Below are 22,107 nucleotides of genomic sequence, written 5' to 3'. Positions count from 1 at the left end.
GCAAACAGGTCCATATGACACCGGTAAAACAGAGCAGATGTGCATATTCTTCAGAAGAGTGGAATCAGCTCAAGTAGGTTGCAACCAACAACCTTTGTGAGTGATTCAGGCATTTGTCACACTTAACAGTAGTAACACGTATCTGAAGAAGCAAATCTGCTCTTATCCACAATAAATGACGAATCTCATGAAAAACATACATTGACTTTCAGGCACTTCAACCTATACGAAAATGACAAAACAAGAAAGCAGCTAGACTAGAACATTTAAGAGAAGCTGAATATACTCTTCTAACAAGTACTTTACAGCCTCCAAACTATAAGAAAACGACAAAATAAGAAAGCAGGTAGAGAAACTTATCTCAGTGTAATAGAAGGAACTTCCATTTTCATGTCCAGCGAAACCCCGACCTTCTGTTCACACATCACACCTAATATCATGGTGTAACATCCGATGGTTTTGTGTCTTCTGACTTTGCTTTCGTTGGAGCCACTGGAGAGGGAGAGCCCTCAGTTCCCATTTCGTTTCTGAGTTCATTGATGTTCTGCTCCAAGTCATCAATCCGCTGGCCCATGTCATCGAGTGCACCGCAGTTAAAGAAGCCAAGAACCTTGTGAGTATTCACATCTAGTCCATATGTCCGAAACAAAACATAGATGGGATATTGAAACCAAGCAGACCAAAATTAATTCATTTTGGCTTTACACAATATTTTGAGTCAAAATTACAGAGTACCATCCATCAAAGATGGTCACTAAACAGAATTGAGCCCTCCCTCTCTCTTTTAACGGCAATGAGATCGGCAATGAGATCATCTCAGGATTTCAAAAGAACTAATTTTCGTGATTCCAGTGATGACACCATTTTAGATTATGCACATACCCAATCAAATGCTTATGTAATACCCCATCATATTGGTATTGGGTGCTTAATTCTAAAAAAAAATAATTATCCCAAACACCCCCGAGAGAGGGAGAGAAAACTATAAATCACCCCATGCAACATGCAGGTAAGCCAAAACATGGACAATTAGGACCAACAGCCTCATCAGACAAAAATTAATACGGTAGTTTCAACCCTAACCATCCTGGACTAGTGCATTCCTGTAAACTGTCAAATGCAACAGATGACAGCCAAAACCAAATGTTCAGGTTGGTTAGGATAATACGAAACTGACTTTTGGCTTAGAAGGTCATCCATGAGAGGTTGAGTGAAATAGTCCCAATTCCCTTGCATGCACAGCACAATTGTGGCAACAGTCGGTAGAAATGGTTCATCACTCGCAGCAACCTTGATATAAGTCCTACTCTATTAGATGGCTTGCCATAATGACCGAATTACTTCTAGATAAAGGATATTTTTTGAGACAATAGACTCCGACATTGCCTGAAACCGGGATTGCTGCAAAACAGAATTTTAGCAGGGGTTAAATAAATAAAGATTCAAGGTTTCAAAATGAAAAAGTATTCCTAGCAAGTGTATAAGAAACTGACCATCTGCTGAAGAAGGTTTTGGACCTAGAAAAACAATAGGAAGATACAGTTAGGCCTGTGGTTTTTCACACTAACCTTCTCAAATAAATACCAATCACAATGGATAGAGAAAATAAAATATGTGCCACCATATACTGTTGAAATAAAAGGAAAAAACTGCTCAGTTATTTTTATGTTTTAACTTTGTGGACTTGAACAGTATTACTTTAATGGCTCTCTTGCAGATGTAAAAAGAAAACAGCAAACTAAGATACCAATAAAAATATAAAAAGAATAGTCTACCAACGTGCAAGGTTATTTGACAAACCCCAGCTTCCAAACCAAAGATAAGGGGTGTTAGGCTGGTAAATCATCTCTAATGGGCACCCTAGGGCCATCCAATTAGTAGGCCATACTCATAACCAGAATACAGTTATTTCAGATTTTCTTTTCTCATTTTAATAGAACAAAAGAGCCAGCATGGTACTCACAAAAACTGTCATATCAGCAGTGCTTTGCTTTGAATCATCTGAATCTTGTCCATCCTGCCAAAATAGCAAAACTATTCTTTCACAACATGAATCTAATTTCTTCAAAATATCTATACAGAGAGCCATGGTACAGAATAAAAGATGGGATAAGCTGCTAGTAAAGCATGAGGCACTTTGATGAAGAGACACAGGCTTCCAGGATGAAACCCAGATACTAAAATTCAGTGGTTTCCTGATAGATCCTATTTAAGAGCTTGTCAAATGAAAACCTCTTCTCATTAAACAAGACAGATTATTAACTAAAAACAAAAATTAAGGAATATAATTTACCAGATTGGGCAATATATACAACTAACTACTCATTTTCCTCAGCTAAGAAACCTGATTATGGGACTATCAAAACCCCAAGGATAGTGTATGGTAGATCAATAAATAGCATTAGCAGAGTCACTCCCCACCTCAACAGGTCTTAGGCTCTGAATAAGGAAAACGAAGTAATATTTCAGGCATAATCTCTTTATGACATTCTCAAACATCTATAAATATTTAAAAATTGGCAGTCTCTAACATAGGAGATACCATAACCATTGACTACCACTGGGAACTAAATTAAAACCTTGATGTGAGAAAACATTGACCTTTTCATTTGGGGCCGGGATGGTAGAGACAAAGGAGCATTCTTATCTTTTGTGGCTTAAAAAGTTGGGGAATTTTCAAGAGATAAAGAAGCATTCTTATCTTTTGTGGCCTAAAAAATGAAGAATTTTCAAGTTCAAATTTCCAACACCAACATATTTTAGAACTATAAAAGAACATAATAAAACAAAAAAAAGGGCATAATCTCATATATAAAATAACAAATGTTTAAAAACTTTAAAAAAAAAAAAACTCTGCACAAAAAAGATAAAATGCCAACGCCTTCGAAAATCATGAAATGGAGCCACTAAAATCATTGACAATTTGAGCGGGAGACAAAGGATTATATTTTTAATCCAACCAATTAAGCTTTTGTGTTGGTTAACTCAATGTTTGGTCTGTAAAATTACAGTTCTTGAAGATACACCGGTTCCTTATTCTTCCAGATATACCAACAAATAGCACATTATAGGAAGCTGGAAAGCATCCAAACTATGTAACATTACTGTTTTCTTACCATACAAAGATAAGCTCCGTTGAATGAAAAACAACCTAGTTTTGACCAAAGTACTTTGGATTAAAAACCACAGAACTTAGCAGTTTGCTTCACAAGCACCATTTTCTAATGCTAACTTTAAACATGACCTTACACAAGAAAACCATCAGGTTAAATCCCTAGCTGCTTCAATAGGCTACAGTAAGAAACCAAATGGGCTTGAAGGATAAATCAGCATTATTAACAACTGGCAATTTATTTTCAACCCTCAATGCCTAGAAGAGACATGGAATCCCAAATATTTGCTGTGTTTCAGCTTCCATTGAGACTTAAAAGAACATGTGTAAATAACAATTCCTGACAGTAGCCAATGCAGGACCAGGGTTGGTGTGGTTCAAATTAGGTTAGGTTTGGTTCATTATTGAACCAGTTTTTGACCCAAACCAGCTCTTGCCTGGGGTATTATCTGATTTCCTTAAAACCAGGATCGTAGGGTTGTTTAGGACACTATAGTTTCCTATTTTAATTATTATTCAACTTGTTAAGAAAGGTTGGGAGATTATTCCAAATTTCCAGATTTATTTTATTAGAGTAATATTGGTTTGTATGGCTGGCACTTGTAAAGCTGCGTTTGGTAACATTTCTGTTCTGGAACTGTGTTCTTTTGGCAGAACTATATCTTTTTTTGTTTCTGTTCTTGAATTGCGTTCTTTGGCTCTAGATTAGAGTTTGGTAAACCTGTTCCAGAACAGAAAAATAAAACAATGGTGTTTGCTAAAACCTGTTCTGGAACAATTTCTTAACACTGTTACCAATTACAGTAATACCATTACCATCATAAGTGACCATAACCAAAAATTATGAAAATGTCATTACCATTCCACTTTCCTAAAATAATTATGAAAATGTCATTACCAAAAAAAATTGCACAGATGTAAGATAAAAATCCTCTCCAATTCTTAGATCGTGCAGTGTCGTGCAGTGCTACCTTCAGCAATTGACACGTGGCCTGAACGGATCGTACGGCTCACATTTGTTTGCCCACTTCCATTGATTGCAACCCATTATGAGAGCCGGATCACACTTTACCCGCCTGTTTGGGGTGAGGACAAATACCCAAAAGATTAGAATCCCCCCCTTTCCCCGACCGTGAAGTTCATCCCTGCAAACTCCAGACCTCCGGATCTTCAGAGCTCCTCAGCCCAGCTTGTGAAAACGAAATTCCCAAATAAACACTAGCGAACAACTCATGAGCCGGACCACACTTTACCCGCATGTTTGGGGTCAAGACAAATACCCAAAAGATTAGAATCCCCTCCTTCCCCCCCCCCCCCTGTGAAGATCATCCCTGCAAACTCCAGACCTCTGGATCTTCAAAGCTCCTCCGCCCAGCTTGTGAAAACGAAATCCCCAAATAAACACTAGCGAACTCATAGGACATTAATGGTTGAAGAGAAGACTCTTGATGATTTGCAATACAAAGTAGACTCTCTATCTCTCTTACATGGAGATTCAAAGTTTGTTCTTTTCCCACGGTACAATAAGTAGTAATTGGCAAGATCAAGAAGAAAAAATGAAAATTTTGTATGTTTAGAGTAGTCTTTAGACTTGATACAATTAAGGGCTTGATCAGAAAACACCAGAGCTCGACAGATCAAAGGAACTCCAATGATCATTGAATGGTAAATTAGGATGGCACGCAAAATTATGAAGATCTGCTCGCGACGGGATGATGGAATCCCGCCCTTGTATCTGAGACGCCTGCCATGAACAAATCTGCAACACTGCCGTTGCCGGAGCAATTTCTGACCATAAAGCCATCTCCTAATCGAATTCGTCGCTTAATATTGTTTCTAACCCGTAACATTTGGGACCGGAATCTATAAACTGTGGAATCTTGCATGCTTGGTCCTTCAATCCGAATTCAAACTCTCCCGTCAAGTGAACTTCCTGATGTGCTAATTGTTCTTCTGGGAATTGAATGGGTTGTACTGATTCATGACTCAGAAGGTCGGAAGAGGAACCCGTTAAGCTGAAAGGTGAATGCACCTCCACCACCTAGTCATGACCAAGCAATCCTGCAGATAGCCCTAAATCGAAACAAGGGTTCTGATTTTGATTCAAGAACTTGGCGAACACGACCGCAAGATCAATATTCAAAGCTTCAGTGGCAGTACTGTGAGAACTCTTAGTATTCGTAGTAGTGGGGCACGTATTAGAATTAGTAGAGCTAGAAGAGGTGAGTGAGCAACAAAACGTGAAGGAAACAGAGTCTTTCACCGATGAAATCCAGGCGGCAGACTTGGTTCAAATTTCGTTCGTATGAATCCCCCAAATGGCAAGGGAGATGAATTTGTCGCTAGAGGGAAGTTGAAAAATAGCAGTGAAATTTGAAACATCGATTTGGGGACTTCATATGATCGACTAAAATGGGTGGGTCAGCACTCAATCCGGTAAGAAATGGTTTTGGCTCACTTGTCTGGGGCAAACAAATGTGAGCCGCACGATCCATTTAGGCCACGTGTTAATCGTTGAAGGTAGCACTGCACGGCACTACTAGATCTAAGAATTTGAGAGGATTTTTATATGTAGATGTAATGACATTTTCATAATTATTTTAGGAAATTTGGGGTATCTACATACAAGGTTCAAGAACTCGGTTTCGGTATAGGTTTCGTCCTAGCCAAAAACCGAATTGGGCCAAGATCTCGGTGAGTTGGGGTAAATTTTTTTTCAACTCAGTGGCTGGTTTCGGCGGGTTTTAGACCTATTTTCTGGCTGAAACTTGGTACTCAGCCTATTTTAGGCCATTTAAACATAATGGAAGACTCAGATTTTGCAAAAACAAAGTCCAAATAGGAGTTTCACTTCAGACCCTTGCCACACAACTCATATAAATGTTGTCATCAACATACTCCAAGTTCCCTATCCGAGAGTATAGAAGAGGCGGTTGCAGTGAGGGCCATGAGGCGTGAGATCCACTGCTATTATCATACTGAGGATGTTGAAATACCATTGACATGTATGGGTGTGGCTGGATTAGGACTGGGAATATGTCCACAAAACCTGACCCAATGCTTTGATTGTCGAACTCATGTGTTGACTGCCCAAACTGACCATAGCCACAATATTTGAAACCGGTGCTCTCCTGGTCATAATCAAAGTCATGTTGAGGCTGAGATGCATGCCATGACTGACGCTCACAAGTAGTATCTATAGTCATGCTTCCGAAACTTTCAAGCATGATCTTCATACTCAAGTCATCATCCTGAGCCTGTGATTATTTGTGATGCGGGCGTCTTTGATACATAGTGAGGATTCCATTGATTTAATGTTGAAGAACATGGGGAAAAAAACTTTGGTGGAAAGTGTGGTAAGGAGCGCAAGACAAGTGACCACATTTGTGATTATAATGGAATGATGTTTTTTACTCCGTTTTATTTGGACATATAGTACATATGTTGTATATAATTTTCCTACAAAAACGGGTATTTTTCTTTAATATTTGATTTTTTTTGTAAATTTTAATAATATTTTTATTAATTCTGAAAAATAAAATAATCTTTTTTATGGGTGAAAAAAAATGACTCCATGAGGCCGTAGAGCATCCAAAGGTGTCCAACATACATGATACATGAAAATCACTTCCAAACAATCACTATTGATCCTATTTTTTTCAAAAAAATCATTTTTTTATAGAAGATTTAATAAAAAAATATAATAACATAAAAAAAAATTCAGACTCCATCAAGTTGATAGATCGGCCAAAGTTATGTAACATATTAAATTGGCATGAATCTACCAAGGTTTGAACAAATTTTTTTGAAAAAAATAGTTTACCTTTCAAAAATTATTCAAAATTGAGATGAAGAATCACAAATTTTGAATAAATCTTGCACTTTTGTAGCTGAATGATGTCTCTGGCAAGTACTACGTCGAAATCCAAGTGAAAAATTACGAAATAACTCTCAGTCGAGTTAGAGGCGAAATCTCGCCTCTCGGTCAAGATCTGGCACTTAAGTAATGTGGTTTGGGTCGAAATCTCGGTCAAACCCAAATCTCGACTTGACCGAGATCTCGACCGAGTTGGGGTAAAAATGCATTTCGACCATCATCTAGTCTCGCTATTTTGAAATGGTGAGTTAATAGAGAGATTTGTTGAGATCTCGCGAGTTCTTGTACCATGTCTACATATACCTACTCAGAATGGTTGACATTTTCAAATAACACCACTAAATTTACTAACAACATCTGAGGTATCTATATTTACCTACTCAGAAAGCCTAACAAATCCCCAGGAGAGAAGTCAAGTAAAAAAACAAGAGACTTTAACTTATAGAAGCCTCTTAACATTGGGTTACTTCCAAGAAATACTCAAGGTCAAGTTTTTTAGAGAACCCAAGAAAAAGTGCAACAACTCAAGCGAGATCTCGAGAATCTCGACCCAAACTCCTTTATATGAGTGTCAGATCTCGAGATCTCGGTAGAAAATCTTGGTATACAGACACCTATCTATGCAAACCTTGGTATACAGACACTTATTTATGGCAGAAACCAGGACAGACACTTATTTATGCCTAATATCATTTAAGTAAATGTTTTTGTATTCATTTACTTAAGATATTATTCATAAATGAGAAAATATCCCTTATTTGAATCCAATAAAAATAGTTAAAAAATCAAATTTCAAAAGGAAAAAAAGTCAACCCCCCAGTTCAAGAACAAAAACTGAATTTTCAGCGATAGGTGCAATTTTCAACTTTCTAATGTTGGGGTTTTTCTCAAATCTAAAAATTCCATAAATCTTAATTTGGTAAAACATTGCTAAAAACCAAAAGTGATGTAAAATATTCATTTGTTTCGATGTCCAAAAAACATTTTCATTCAGAGCGATTTTGACAGAATTCGTGCACACTAAATTAAGTTTGATGGGTACATAACTCTGTAGACACCCCAATTTTGCCCACATAAATTTCCAAAAAGGCTATGGAACACCAGGGGCATTTTTGGTCATTTATCTAATCACCATTCTAAACCCGGTCATGAACCCTTAATCAAGTTCCAAATCTGAAATTCAAAGCCATAAAACCCCCATCCAGTGGCCGAACCAACCCATTTAACCTTTGGATCGGTCTGATCTACCAAATCAAACTTAAACCCATAAACTTTTGTCTTTCCATAAAAAATAAAAATAAAAGAGAAGGGTAATACAGCCCAAAGAGATGATTGTCGTTCAAAGGAAGAGAAAACAACGGAGGACAGCAAAGGAAAAGAGGAAAAGGGGAATCGTTGGATTTTTTAGGAAAATAGAGAATTAAATAATGTACGCGATATAGGACGATAGATCGGTTAAGGATGCATTTAGTCATCTCTGGATGACTAGTCGAAAGGACATTGGGTGCCCGAATCCAAGCACTCAACTCCCAACATGGTCCCACATACTAATCTATACGCCATCGCCCGAGGCCTTGGTTTGGAAGGCTATAACTCCCCAATCACGTTTTGACCTAACTTGGGCTGGACAAATTGAACACAGCGAAGAGGGACTCAAATTTAAGACAAAATACAAAAATACATTTGAAAAAAATCCCACCTTGTGTTGACAAATTGGGAATGTACAGCCCTAGGGGAGTCCGTATATTAGACTAACCAATATAGGACGACTTGGACATAAAAAGTAACTCAACCTTATCACAACGCAGCCCAATGTACAGACCAACTCCAAATGAGATATGTTTCGAAAGAGATGATTTTAGAAAAGAAAAACCAATTGGGTCCGATCTTGAACCCAATCACTTGGTCGGCTTGTTCGAAAGCCAAAAATGGATGTAGACTCGAATGTTGATGGGGGGCTTGATCGAAGCCTCATCGCATGAGCTTGACTCAAGATGCAATTGATTAAAGAGAATTTCCTAGGGCCGATTAATATAAAGCATTTGATTCGGATTGAAGATCATGATGGATCCCAACCGTTTATTAATGGCTATTAAAAAGAAAACATTTTTGAAATCAAAATGTTTTAAGGTTTTATTGAGAATAATTTTAGAAAAAAACCAAAGCATAAAAGAAAAGACAAAAGAAGAAGAAAACTAAACAATTTTTTAAAAAATGGGTTGGACTACGCTTTGGCTAAAAAAAAGACTTGATTTAGGAGCTGACCCCTGAAGGAATTTTAGAGTGGGCCTCACTAGGCCTCAACTAGACAAACCAAACCTAATCTAGGGATTAGTCCCCTCCTAATGGATTTTTAGAACGGGCCTGACTAGGCCACAAACAAACAAAGGCAAGTCTGATTTCGAGATTGGACCTTATTAAGTTACAATAAGCTTGAATGGACCGAATTAGGCCTTAACCAGAGCAAAATCAGATCTGATTTATGGGTCGACCCTTTAATGTTTGTACAAAAGTTTGAATGGGCCTAACCGGGCCTCAATTTGGATGAAAGCAATTCTGATTTGAGATTGATTCAGACCGGTTTATGGCAAAAGACTATTAATGGGCCTGATTAGGCCCTAATAGTCAAATAGATTTGATTTAAGCCTCAAAGGACTACAACGGATTTCCCAAATGGGTCTCACTAAGTTTTGGTAATCTTTAATGTTACTCATTAAATTCTAAAATGGGTTTAAGGCCTAAACAATGACATTACAAGATTGGGATAGCTATCTATCTTGATCATGTAAATCCATTAGGTTCTAAAATGGGCTTGAGGCCCAAACAGTAAAATTAAAGGGGTTAGGACAGACACCCAAGTTGATCATGTAAGCTCAATAGGTTTTGGAATGGGCTTGAGGCCCAAATAGTGAAATTAAAGGGGGATAGTCATCTATCTTAACCATATAAGCCCCTTAGATCCTGGAATTGCAAATCTTAGCCCCTATCAAAACGATTTGATACTAACATATTCAAATCTGATCACATGCAGCTGCCACACCAATATAACGAAAATGAAGATCACAGATATACTATTTTAGATCTAAAAAAATGAAATCAAGATTTAACGAAAATAGAGACTACAGATATACAATCTTAGATCTAAAAAAATGAAATCAAAATATGATGAAAATAGAAACCACAAGTATGCAATCTCAAGTCCAAAATGGAGTCAAGATATGATGAAAATGGAAATAACAAATATGCAATCTCAGGTCTAAAATGGAATCAAGGTATGAAGAAAATGAAAATCACAAGTATGCAATCTCAGGTCTAAAATGGAGTCAAGATATGATGGAAATGGAAATCACAAGTATGCAATCTCAGGTCTAAAATGGAGTCAAGATATGATGGAAATGGAAATCACAAGTATGAAAACGGAAATCACAAGTATGCAATCTCAGGTCTAAAATGGAGTCAAGATATGATGGAAATGGAAATCACAAGTATGCAATCTCATGTCTAAAATGGAGTTAAGATATGATGGAAATAGAGACTATAGGCGTACCCAGTCTTAGATCTAAAAAATGGAATCAAATGAAGATCACAAAGATGCAAAAAGAAATGGAATCAAGATATGATGAAAATGGGAATCACCGATATGCAATCTTGGATCCAAATATGGCATCAAGATTTAATGAATCAGAGATTACAAAACACATCTAAGAGAACATAGAAAATTAATTTCAAGTCTAAGAAATTAACAAGATGTAATGAACAGAGGTAATACAACACATTCGAAAGAAAATGGAACATTCATTTCAAGACAAAGAAATTAACAAGATGTAATGAACAAAGATTACAGAACACATCCAGAGGAATATGGATCATTCATTTCAAATCTAAGAAAATAACAAGATGTAATGCACAGAGATTACAGATCACATACAGAGGAACTTGGATCAACCATTTCAAGTCTAAGAAATTAACAAGATGTAATGAACAGAGGTTACAGAACACATCCAGAGGAATATGGATCATCCATTTCAAATCTAAGAAATTAACAAGATGTAATAAACAGAGATTACATAGCACATCCAGAGGAACATGGATCATCCATTTCAAGTCTAAGAAATTAGAAATTACTAAATCGAAGAAAATAGAATAAAGATTCGGGATGACATGCTTACCTGAACCAGATCACACAGTGTAGGTGGACTTGCAGCAGTGGTTGGAATCGATTAGAGTTACAAAACCAGAATTACTCTTGATCAGTCCCACCGCTTGATCAGTCCCACCGCAGCAAAGCCAAACTTGATTAGATGAATAGGGGTAGGGATTTATTACAAATCAAAATTGCATGATCAAATTACAAATAGAAGGGGGAGTTTGGTTTTTCAGCATTTGAGAAAGAGAAAACAAAGAGAAGATTCTAGATTTAATAAATAAACAAAAAGAAAGGAAAGGAATCATTTTGGACAAAAAGAGAAGGTTCTGGAAATAGAATTTTTGGAAAGTAGAGAAAAAAAAAGAAAAAATATAAAAAGGGAAATCGCTTTACATTTAAGGGGATTTTTGGATTTTATACTTTTGGTTTTCGGAAAGAGAGGGAGAGAAATGAAGAGAGAAAAGTAGAGAGAAAAAAGAAAGGAGAGGGAACGGAAAAGAAGAGAGAAAAGTGGAGGAGATTTAGGGTTTGAATGATTCCAGAGAGAGAAAAGGGAGGGTTTCAGGTTTTGATCTTACAAGTTTCTGGCGTACTCATCGATTCCTTCAAGATTCTTTCGAGGTTTGGTTGTTGATCTACTGTTGACGATCGAGCTCCTAGACCCGAAGATGTTGTTGCGCCATTAGAACTCTAGAGGATTGTCGTTTCTTCCCCGGATCTGGCTACTTTTTCTTCTTTGGCTTTCTCTATTAGTAATTTGATCTTGCAATTTTGATTTGTAATAAATCCCTACCCCTATTCATCAGATCGAGTTCAGCTTTGTTGCGGTGGGACTGATCAAGAGTAATTCTGGTTCTGCAACTCTAATCGACACCAACCACTGTTGCAAGTCCACCTACACTGCGCGATCTGGTTCAAGTAAGCATGTCATCCCGAATCTTCATTCTATTTTCTTCGATTTAGTAATTTCTGATTTCTTAGACTTGAAATGGATGATCGATGTTCCTCTGGATGTGTTCTATAATCTCTGTTTATTACATCTTATTAATTTCTTAGATTTGAAATGGACGATCCATATTCCTCTGGATGTGTTCTGTAACCTCTGTTCATTACATCTTGTTAATTTCTTAGACTTGAAATGGTTGATCAATGTTCCTCTGGATGTGATCTGTAATCTCTGTTCATTACATCTTGTTAATTTCTAAGATTTGAAATGAATGATCCATATTCCTCTGGATGTGTTCTGTAATCTCTGTTCATTACATCTTGTTAATTTCTTAGTCTTGAAATGAATGTTTCATTTTCTTCCAAATGTGTTCTATAACCTCTGTTCATTACATCTTGTTAATTTCTTAAGACTTGAAATTGATTTTCTATGTTCTCCTAGATATGTTCTATAATCTCTGATTCATTACATATTGATGCCATATTTGGATCCAAGATTGTATACCGGTAATTCCCATTTTCATCATATCTTGATTCCATTTCTCTTTGCATCTTTGTGATCTTCATTTGATTCCCTTTTTTAGGTCTAAGACTGCATGCCTATAGTCTCTATTTCCATCATATCTTCTTGACTCCATTTTAAACCTGAGATTGCATACTTATGATTTCCATTTTCATCATTTCTTGACTCCATTTTAGAACTGAGATTGCATACTTGTGATTTCCATTTTCATTATATCTTGACTCCATTTCAGAACTGAGATTGCATACTTGTGATTTCCATTTTCATCATATCTAGACTCCATTTCAGATCTGAGATTACATACCTGTGATTTCCATTTTCATCATATCTTGACTCCATTTTGGACCTGAGATTGCATACTTGTGGTTTCCATTATCATCATATCTAAATTTCATTTTTTTAGATCTAAGATTGTATACCTATAGTCTCTATTTTTGTTAAATCTAGATTCCATTTTTTTAGATCTAAAATAGTATATCTGTGATCTTCATTTTCGTTATATCGGTGTGGCAACAACATGTGATCAGATTTGAATCCGTTATTATCGAATCTTTTTTATAGGGGCTAAGATTTGAGATTCCAGGATCTAAGGGGTTTATATGGTTAAGATAGATGACTATCCCCCTTTTAATTTCACTATTTGGGCCTCAAGCCCATTCCAAAACCTATTGGGCTTACATAATCAACCTGGGTGACTGTCCTAACCCCTTTAATTTCACTATTTGGGCCTCAAGCCCATTCTAGAACCTAATGGATTTACATGACCAAAATAGATAGCTATCCCAATCCTGTAATGTCACTGTTTAGGCCTTAAACCCATTTTAGAATTTAATGGGTATTACCAAAACTCAATGAGACACATTTGGGAAATCCGTTGTAGTCCTTTAAGGCTTAAATCAAATCTGTTTGACTAGTCTTTTGCCATAAACCGATCTGAATCAATCTCAAATCAAAATTGCTTTCATCCAAATTGAGGTCCGGTTAGGCCCATTCAAACTTTTGTACAAACATTAAAGGGTCAACCCATAAATCAGATCTGATTTTGCTCCGATTAAGGCCTAATTCGGCCCGTTCAAGCTTATTGTAACTTAATAAGGTCCAATCTCAAAATCAGACTTGCCTTTGTTCGTTTGTGGCCCAGTCAGGCCCATTCTAAAAATCCATTAGGAGGGGACTAATCCCTAGATCAGGTTTGGCTTGTACAGTTGAGGCCCAACCCCAAAATCAAGTCTTTTTCTTAGCCAAAGCGCAGTCCAGACCATTTTTTAAAAAATTGTTTAGTTTTCTTCTTCTTTTGTCTTTTCTTTTATGCTTTGTTTTTTTCTAAAATTATTCTCAATAAAACCTTAAAACATTTTGATTTCAAAAATGTTTTCTTTTTCATAGCCATCAATAAACGGTTGGAATCTATCATGATCTTCAATCCGAATCAAATGGCTTACATTAATCGGCCCTAAGAAATTCTCTTTAATCAACTGCATCTCGAGTCGAGCTCATAAGACTTAGGGATATCAAATCCCTGCATCATGCAATGAGGCTTCAACCAAGTCCCCCATCAACATTCGAGTTTACATCCATTTTTGGCTTTTGAACAAGCCAATCAAGTGATTGGGTTCAAGACCGAACCCAATCGGTTTTTCTTTTCTAAAATCATCTCTTTCGAAGCATGTCATCTCATTTGGAGTTGGTCTGTACAATGAGTTGCGTTGTGACAAGGTTGAGTCACTTTCTATGTCCAAGTCGTCCTATATTGGCTAGTCCAATATACGGACTCCCCTAGGGCCGTACATTCAACACAAAGTGGGATTCTTTTCAAATCTATTTTTGTAGTTTGTCTTATATTTGAGTCCCTCTTAGTTGTGTTCAATTTGTCTAACCTAAGTTGGGTCAAAACGTGAGTGTGGGGAGTTATAGCCTTCCAAACCAAGGCCTCGGGCGATGGCGTATAGATTAGTATGTAGGACCATATTGGGAGTTGAGTGCTCAGATTCGGGCACCCAATGCCCTTTCGACTAGTCATCCAGAGATGGCTAAATGCATCCTTGATCGGCCTATCGTCCTATATCGCATACATTATTTATGATTAATCCTTTATTTTCCTAAAAAATCCAACGATTCCCCTTTTCCTCTTTTCCTAAGCTATCCTCCATTGTTTCCTCTTCCTTTGAACGATAATCCTCTCTTTGGACTATATTACTCTTCTCTTTTTTTTAAGAAAAGGCAAAAGTCAATGGGTTTAAGTTTGATTTGGTAGATCAGACCGATCCAAAGGTTAAATGGGTTGGTTCAGCCAATGGATGGGGGTTTTATGGGTTTGAATTTCAGATCTGGGACTTGATTAAGGGTTCATGACCGGGTTCAGAATGGTGATTAGATAAATGACCGAAATGCCCCAGGTGTTCCATAGCCTTTTTGGAAATTTATGTGGGCAAAATGAGGGTGTCTACAGAGTTATGTACCGGCCAAACTTAATTTAGTGTACGCGAATTCTATCAAAATCGCTCTGAATAAAAAAAAAAAATTGGACATCGAAACAAATGAATATTTTACCGTACTTTTGGTTTTTACAATGTTTTACCATATTAACCTTTATGGAATTTTTAGATTTGAGAAAAACCCTAGCATTAGAAAGTTGAAAATTGCACCTACCGCCGAAAATCTAATTTTTGTTCTTGAACTATGGGGTTGACTTTTCTTCCTTTTGGAATTTAATTTTTTAACTATTTTTATTCGATTCAAATAGGGGATATTTGCTTATTTATGAATAATATCTTAAAAACATTTACTTAAATGACATTAGGCATAAATAAGTGTTTGTCTTGGTTTCTGCCATAAATAAGTGTCTATATACCAAGGTTTGCATAGATAGGTATCTGTATACCAAGATTTCCCACCGAGATCTCGAGATCTGGCACTCATAAAGGAGTTTGGGTCGAGATTCTCGAGATCTCGGGATCTTGCTCGAGTTGTTGCACTTTTTCAACTCGTATGCCATCTCGTCTCGACCCCTTGGAAAACCGAGATCTCGCAAGTTCTCAAACTATGGGGCAAACTTGGAAGAGGAGATAAAATATGGGCAATAGGGGTTAATTGAAATAGAGAGGGGCAATCCTGGATAGTAAATATTAAAGGAATTAGAAACACAACCGTATGGTTGTCTTCAACCTTATGACTAACCCAGAGAAGTGGAAACAGCAGCAGTTCAAAAGAGATTACTCCTTTGTGGGTTCTCTGTTGGCTCCATAATTTCAGGGGTAAGTCGATATTGAAGATCTCTCTAGGATGTGCATCATTATCAGCCCAAGTGCAAAGCAGGAGAGATGTATTTGATGTCTGAAACTACCGCTAGCGGAGGAGGGTAAGTCTGATCTAAAATTAGTTCCGCAGCTCACTGTTAGAGCAAGGTTTGGGGATGGGAATCCACAGGTAATGTCATCCTAGGGTAGGGCTTCCTTTGCCCCAAACTTCAAGGTAATAAGGGCTGAATCATTGGAACTCAATCCAATTGTAAGGGGCTGTTACTACTGCCCAGAAACAGGGGATGGGGAAAGAAAAACAGAAAGGAAAAAGAAGAATGAAGGTAGAGTAGGGGTTTCACTGGAAAGGGGAGAGAGAAGAAGAAGAGATGAGACAGAGAGGAGGGAGATCGCACAAACAGCAACTCACATAGCACAGTAAAGCAACTCTGCTAAAACCTTCAATCAACTAAAATTTCGTTCTTTTCAAATCTACCTCTTCCATCGTATTACATTTTACATCAAAGTAGAAACCTAACTAAAATGGAAACTAAATATTTTAGGAAACATATCAAATTTGGAACTACCAAAAGAACTCCTACATAATCTACCCAACCTCCTAAAATAAAGAGAATAAAATAAACTAAATATTGAGTCTACCAACCCTTGCCAGACCAGAAAACTGGTTTAGGACCAGTCCTTGGTTTGGGCCTCCAAAGTGCGTCATGTCTGTCCTGCCAGGCTAAAGCAACTGCATCGGTTTGGGGGGGTCTAATATGAAAGGCCTCATCCTATGAGCAACAGAAGGCTTTATCCTAGCCAAATCTATGCCCAAGCTTTGGCACCATAGGTGTGAGTTCTAACCTAAGGTGTGGTATACATGGGTTAAACTAATAAGCCAAACCCCTATCCAAACCATGAGTGGCAATATGTTAAAAGAAGCCTAACCCCAAATTGGGTCATAGCACCCAAAGCCTAATCAAGTATTGAAATCATGTTACATCTAGCACAGAGTTGGACAAAACAAAAGATCCTAGTAAAACATAAGCCTCTCCCTATAAATTTGGGCAATTAAAGAATTGGGAATTGGGCTAAGTCTTGAAGCTTCACTCGAGGGCAATTGAAGACATTAGACTCCCATTAGAAGGCTTAAGAGATCCATTACAGGCCAAGCCTCTAGAAATTTGGCCAGAAATTGGGAGGGGGAAGCCAACCTCTGAAGCAGTTATACTATTACCTAAGGTTCATCAAGGGCATTGGGAGAATAGCCAAACAGAAGGTAAGCCCCCTTCTAGGAGCATTAAACTTGATTAAAAAAATAAATACATCGAAGGACGCAATTTTCAAGCTTGGTCAATACCATGGGTAAGTGTTTTTAGTAATTCCATCGTTTGTGAAAACTGAGACCCTATGTACGAGTAAAAGATAAGAGGTAATGATATAGAGCTGAAGCACTAAATCCGCAAGAAGAAGAACAAGAAGATGTCCAAGTAGCATTGGTAGTAGTAGTAGTAGTATTTCCATACTTATTTTATTTCTAATGTTTTGTGTGTGTTTTTTTTAATTGAACCGGCCCAAACTGGTTGAACCAGTGGTTCAATTTAAGTGACTTGAGTCACCCTTTTATTAATGTAATTTTTAGTTCTTTTTTGGGTCCACACTTCCCACGAATTTACGAGGAGGTGATGCTAATGTAAGTCGGCTAGGGGTATTTACACTCCTAGGCTGATTAGGAATATGGCCTATGGCCACTATAAATAAAGTAATTCGGTGGTGGGTTTTTCTCACCTCTAAATTTTTTTAAACTGCTCAAGCTGCTCTGCAACTTTGTTCTCTCCTTTGGGAATTGCTTTGTGTCTGATCAAGGCTGGTGGGATTGGTGTTTGATCCAATCGACACATTGCGGTGTGAAGCCCAGATAGTTCTTTGAAGATCTCCTTCGAGTTCTAGTTCAAGATTCAGTTTTTATTCAAGTTTTCAACTTCCAACAAGCTGCTGCCAGGATTTCTCTGCAATAACAGTGAGTTAGAAGTGATTCCCATCCCCACAATTCTTCTCCTAACCTTCTACAGCCCCAACCCTAAATTTCCCCTTTTTTGTGTTTTGAGTTTTCCAAGACCTAAAACCTTCATATACCTAACCAACCATCAGAATCTGCCCATACTTGGACCGAATCACTCTCTCACCTTAAGGAGAGCTCGATCCAAACCCTAGCCCAAACTGACCCTCCCAAACCCTAGAATCCTTCATATTCCTCTTTTCAAAAACCCAAGAAACCTAACCCTAACTTGATGTCCATTCAAGTTTACATACTTCCCTCCATCAAAACATCTTAGGACCTTCACTGATAGACTCCCCTACCTCAACTTGACATAACCCACACATCAAACCAAACCCTAACCCTAATTTCACCAAAAATACCTATTTTAGCCTAGCCGATTTAGTGTTCATAGCAGATCCAGGTTTACTGGCTTCTAGTTGGATTCCTTCCAATCTAGAACTACATTAAGTAAACAGCCTCAACTCGTGAGTAGCAGGAGGCTTTGCCCAAGCCAAATCCATGCTTAAGTCTTGGCTTGTCACACTCACCAAATTCAACAAGGTAGGGCATATAATGATGAGCTAAAGAGGACAATAGGGACCCTCAAAATCATATATCATTTAGCACATAAATGATAGCCAAAAAATGCAAGGATGACATGGCCAAGGAAACACACAAACGTTGTAAAATAAGCAAAAATTTACAAGCATGAGTCCATGATATGGCAGTAGAGATCCAAGCTTAAGGCAAAAAAAAAAAAAAAAACATGAAGAACAAGTGGATGGCCAAGCCAAATATAGAGCATTCAAAAGCATGTAGAAAAGCAACAAAAAAAACCATTCAAACATATCATTAAAAACATGGTATGCACATTGGGTAACTCATTACAGGGAAGCAAAAAATGAAAAGAAAATTACAAAGAAAAAATGGAAGAATTCAAGGTATAGGGCACTTACAAGGCCATCCTATGCCTGATTACAGAGGTGGGAGGCTGTGTTGGGTAGTAGAGTGTCAGAGTACCATGAAGCGCAGCTGCTCTCATCCCCATCGCTCATAATATCGTCTTCCTCTAGTTCTAGAGGATCGACAGGCCTTTGGGCTCAATGTTGGGAGGGGGAAGCCAACCCTTGAAATAGGAGGTTGCAAGCAGGAATCGTGAATCATACCAGTCCGAGCTTGGCAATGAAGTTCCGAGTCCAATCTGAGCTTGGAGGAGGCAGGTTTGAGAGCAATGGAGGAAGAGACCAGTCCAAGCTTGGCAAACCGTGAGCAAAAGTTGACCGTGCGCAAGGAACAAAGAGTCCAGTTCCAGCTTGGCGATGGAGGTGGTGAGTTCTCAGCTTGCGCGAGGGAGAAAAGAGAGCTTGAGCTTTGAGAAGAAAAGGTAGGAGACACAACTTGTCGAATTGAGGAAAAAGTCGGGAACCTCTCTCTTTTTTCTTGTGCATGTTTTTTTTGGAAGATGTTCTTTTTTATTGCAGAACATGTATTTGTTATTCTTCCAAATCTGTTCTTAAGAGGGTTTTTGTTTCGGTTCATTATGCGAGAACACAAGAACAAACGAATTTACTAAACGGCTTTTAGGTGTTCTTGTGTTCTCACAGAATGAAACAGCAGAAGAACTGTTCTTCGAGATGGTTACCGAAAGCAGCCTAAGATTCCTAAAATTTAGGAATCTTATCTTCAGCCCAATCGCATTAGTAGTTTTAGGTAGTTATTTCTTTTATTTTATTTATTCTTTTTAGGATACTCCACATAGCATGCGTATGGGAGAGTTTGGTTGTTATTTGTAATCCTTGTTTTTAGGATGTATAAGTCAACCAAGGCCTCTCCCAAGTCTCCAACATAGCCTACGGCCGGAAGAGTTTGCCTAGTTAGTTTAGGTTGTTTATTTTATAGTTATTAAGAGTCTTAGAGGTCTGTTTATTTCTTTCTTAATTTATAAATACAATGTAAGAGGTTAAGATTCCCCATGATTTGATTGCGGAAAAAAAATGTGTTCCATTTTTTTTGGAAGCAATCTCCTTCTCTCCCACAGTGCTATTCATGTAGTGTTCATCCCCCCCTCCCATTCTCTCCCCCATGATTCTCCCTCTTCTCCTTCCACCACATCAGATCCATCTACATGATCTGCATCAGCAAGATTGGTTTGATGCTTGATTATGTGCACATGGGACAGCCTAGTTTCCCTGCCTACCATAACTTAATTTCATTTCCCAACCCTCCCCCCCCACCCCCCAAAAAAAATCTGCATATTCATATTCCTTAGCTAAAACCCTTGCCTTTCCCATAAGTCTGAAATACCTCAACCTTAGTTCAGGAGACACTGAAAACACAATCCCACTGTACTTAAACCCTTGTCTCCCACTTTCAACTAGATCCTGACCCCTAATTCATTTGAAACCTTCTTCTTTCAAATATCCAGGATCAGATTAATTCAAGATATATGGTACTGGACAGTTCAGGAAAGAAGAACGTTCAACAAAGGAGATTACATTTCCATAAGCGTTTGGGGCAGGTCAAGTTTGCACACATTTTTTAAATTATAAATTACCATTTTGTCTTTGAAATGGCATTACAACATCAACTAGTCTAGGAAATATCAAAATGAACTTTCAACAAATCTCTTACAGGAATTAGCGACATCGCTGCCTTTGGCACATAAGAAGTGTTAATCGAACACCATCCGCAATCCAAAAATCCAGAAGCAAAAACAGGATGCAGACATTTAGGTTACATGATTGATTCTACACGAAGAGGGGGGGAACAGATAATCAAAGCAATGTTCAAGAAAATTTTGGTATTTATCTCATGAAGGGAGGGCAAAACGAGGTCACCAGATGATGGATATTAAGAATCAAATGCACAAACACTTCTAAATCCCTAATCAACGAAACGATATAGTTCGCACAATAAATATGCATCAAAGAGAAAATGACGAGATTGATGAGGAGGAAAGAGATACAATTGAACAGTTCAATGTAGAAAAAACGTAAGGAGAGAGTAAACTTACCATGTTTTCCCTTCCTGTAATCTGTTTTTCGCTCACAGTCGATGCAGAACTTCGCATCGATGCGGGAAAGAAACGAATGAACGATGTCATGTGATGTGTGTATTAGTGTGTATTTAAAGATGGAAAAGCATTGATGGTGTTTAATTACATCCATGTCCCTGGATTTCCATTGAAATGACTTAAGCGGGCAACACTCGCGCGCCAGGGGAGCGAGGACCACGGGCACGGCCCTGTTCCTACTTCGTACGTCTCCGATCCCACCCAATTGGTCCACTCGTATTGAAAAGTATCTCACGTTCACAAGCCGACCAGTCACCCGACTCGAGAGCGCCAAAGGTTCTCTTTTGCCTTAATTGTTTTTCAAATCTGTTTTTTGGTACTAGCGCGCCAAAAAAAATTTCAAAATTCAGATACCCCAGGACTGAAGTATGGATCATGTATTCATGTGTACGTTTTACCCTTGTGTCTGTTTACTTTCATAAATATCTATCTATCATGCTGCAATATGGGTCCACAGCATGGTTCGTGATCTCAGTATCTGCTGGATCGGATTGGATCGGGATCCGATCAATCGATACGGGATCGCCCAAACTCTGGCGAATATGACACTTTTGTCCCTATTTTCTTATAAGAAAACTAATTTTTTTACATTTTTACCCCAGTCCGTACAGCTGGATTGGATCAGTATCGGGATCAGTCTCAACCGATACCGATCCAATCTGGCCAAAATTGACCAATGGCCAATCCAATCCGATACCTCAAACTATGGTCCACAAGTAGGAAGGCTAAAAGTTTATCTTTAATACCAAGGCCATTAATAAGTAACTTCCACAAGAAAATACAAAACTTTGGGTGAATTTTTAAGTGCCATATAAAATTCCAAACATTCCTAGCTCTCCTAATGTTCATGTTAAAGCAGGGTCCATTTGGTACACTTAAAAATTCACCCAAAGTCCTTCCCATACTTTTCTGGAGGCCAGAGCAGATAGCTGCCCTTCATGGGGGTGGAGAAGCATATTGGAAGGAAGGAAAGTTCTAGAGCAAGGTCTAATATGGAAAATTGGTAAAGGTAACATGATCAACATCTGGAAGGACCGATGGATACCCTCCATGCAAGCTGGAAAACCCTCTGCCCCTTTGTTTTCTCCTCCTCAGACTCAATGGGTCTCGGAGCTGATCTCCCAGGAGGATAGGAAGTGGAATTTAGATCTGG

At 38.0% G+C, this 22,107-nt stretch overlaps 1 protein-coding gene across 1 annotated transcript; it reads right to left on the bottom strand.

The window, feature by feature from the left end:
- Positions 1-112: 112 nt before the first annotated feature.
- On the bottom strand, positions 113-20,992 carry LOC122666866 (heat shock factor-binding protein). The gene is made up of 5 exons (XM_043862962.1): positions 20,895-20,992; positions 1,964-2,017; positions 1,494-1,517; positions 1,359-1,401; positions 113-582 (listed from the first exon to the last, which is right to left on the bottom strand). The coding sequence occupies exons 1-5, from the start codon at positions 20,982-20,984 to the stop codon at positions 437-439; spliced, it is 357 nt and encodes a 118-aa protein (XP_043718897.1). The 5' UTR covers positions 20,985-20,992; the 3' UTR covers positions 113-436.
- Between the last annotated feature and the right edge of the window lie 1,115 nt (positions 20,993-22,107).

The sequence above is a fragment of the Telopea speciosissima genome, chromosome 7, assembly GCF_018873765.1.
Source record: "Telopea speciosissima isolate NSW1024214 ecotype Mountain lineage chromosome 7, Tspe_v1, whole genome shotgun sequence".
Lineage (NCBI taxonomy): Eukaryota > Viridiplantae > Streptophyta > Magnoliopsida > Proteales > Proteaceae > Telopea > Telopea speciosissima.
This window is presented reverse-complemented; position numbering and strand designations above follow the sequence as displayed.

Excerpts from the sequence above, each read along its gene's own strand:
- LOC122666866 (XM_043862962.1), bottom strand. The coding sequence starts at position 20,984 with ATGACATCGTTCATTCGTTTCTTTCCCGCATCGATGCGAAGTTCTGCA. Across the intron at positions 1,402-1,493 it reads AAAACCTTCTTCAGCAGATG|CAATCCCGGTTTCAGGCAAT; the intron begins GTCAGTTTCTTA and ends TCTGTTTTGCAG. Across the intron at positions 583-1,358 it reads GGAGTCTATTGTCTCAAAAA|TCGATGACATGGGCCAGCGG; the intron begins ATATCCTTTATC and ends ACTGCGGTGCAC.